Source organism: Salpingoeca rosetta (assembly GCF_000188695.1).
Source record: "Salpingoeca rosetta unplaced genomic scaffold supercont1.25, whole genome shotgun sequence".
NCBI classification, from domain to species: domain Eukaryota; class Choanoflagellata; order Craspedida; family Salpingoecidae; genus Salpingoeca; species Salpingoeca rosetta.
Genome location: NW_004754909.1, coordinates 972,595 through 974,215, shown reverse-complemented (window position 1 = coordinate 974,215; position 1,621 = coordinate 972,595). Strand labels below are relative to the sequence as shown.

The window sequence follows — 1,621 nt, the reverse complement described above, 5'->3', positions numbered from 1 at the left end:
CGCTTAGGTCTGGCGGTCCCCATGATCCTCAACAACATAAGGCGGCCCTTCGGTCCTTCACCTTTCTAGGGAATTTTAAATCCTCCCGTAGGTGGGCTCCCGGTGTGTCCTCAGCAATAATCGAAACATCGCATCTACAGGCCGCTCTTAATTGGTCTTCTTTTCATCGTTGCCCTTCTAACCTACCTTATTACAGATAATAAACCAGCACAATCCCACACACAAACACCAACCCACACACACCAACACAACCCCACACACACACGCCCACACACACAAACACACACACACACACACACACACACACACACACACACATGCACTGCAGTGGAGACTGTCTGTGCGTACCCGCATATGGCCAGTCGTCGCCCTGTGATATCGACGAGCACATCAAGACACACACGAGCACGAACACAAGAGGAGGCGGCGGAGTAAGCACTGGCGAGGACATGACACCACTGGTGCTGCACATCACTTGGAGCAGGTGTTGTGAATGCACGTGCAGCAGTGCTCACCTCCTCAAGGCCAACCGTCACTTTGCCCTTGAACAGCTGCGCCGTAGCAGTTCACGTTGCGGTGGAATCATGGTGGCATGAGCAGCGAGGAAGTCCAAAGGCATCAGGCAGCACAGATACACACACAACACACACACACACACGCACACACACACACACAACACACACACAGCGCACCTTGGCGGGGATCACGGGAGCGATGCAGCAGAAGCTGGAGCGGTGACGCGAGCAAGCATGAACACAAGGGGAGAAAGGTGAGCGACACACTGAGCTGCGAACAAGGAGTACAGGCAGACACAGGCGAACAGACAGACGCACACACACACACACACACACACACACACACACACACACACACACACTCACACACTCACACACTCACACATGCACAAGTAAAACGCACCCCATTGGCTTCTTTGTGTCGTGGAAGGAACGCACTGCCGCCTCGACTTCACTGTCAACCTGGTCAACGTCGTCCACAACAGCAAGCGACAAGCAACGTGAGCGGACCGTTGAATGACAGAAGAGCTGCTTCCATTTGCAACACACTACGGCAGAGCAGCACGATGCGCACACGAAAGACGCCACGCTGCACGGCGAAGATATGCAGCAAGTGCGGCACACACGTACCGTGCAGTCTGCTCCCTTGACGGCAAAGTCGCACAGGTTCTTTGCGGCACCGAAGCCGCCGGGAACAATGAGGGCGTCAAACTGGTCTGCTGCAAACTCCGCCATGGGCTTCACGTCCCCTGTTGAACCCACGTGCAGTGACAAGACGCCAAGGTGTTTGAGCGTGAAGGATAGTCAATCTCACATGACGACAGCAGTGGAGATGCAATGCAATGTCGACTGTGGGTCTCTTATTGAAAGCAACGACATGCTTATGGAGAGACCCCAAGCATTTGCACAGATACGCACACACACACAGAGATACACACACACAGATACACACACAGACACACACAGGCACGCACGCACACACACACACACACACACACACACACACACACACACACGCATACCGCGAGCGATGCGGGCTGACTCGAGCAGGACGTTGCGTTCCTCCTTCATCTCGTTGCCGGTGGTGTGGTCGATCACGTGCATCT

At 54.5% G+C, this 1,621-nt stretch overlaps 1 protein-coding gene across 1 annotated transcript in view; it reads right to left on the bottom strand.

The window, feature by feature from the left end:
• The window catches only part of PTSG_08924 (uncharacterized protein), a 3,074-nt gene that overhangs the window by 996 nt on the left and 457 nt on the right, over positions 1-1,621 (bottom strand). The window contains exons 2-7 of the mRNA XM_004990252.1: positions 1,538-1,621; positions 1,146-1,264; positions 919-977; positions 693-726; positions 516-551; positions 349-370 (exon numbers count right to left, since the gene is read on the bottom strand). The exon at positions 1,538-1,621 is cut by the window's right edge and continues 35 nt beyond it. Of these exons, the coding sequence (XP_004990309.1) occupies positions 349-370; positions 516-551; positions 693-726; positions 919-977; positions 1,146-1,264; positions 1,538-1,621 (354 nt within the window). The remainder of the gene's footprint in view (positions 1-348; positions 371-515; positions 552-692; positions 727-918; positions 978-1,145; positions 1,265-1,537) is intronic.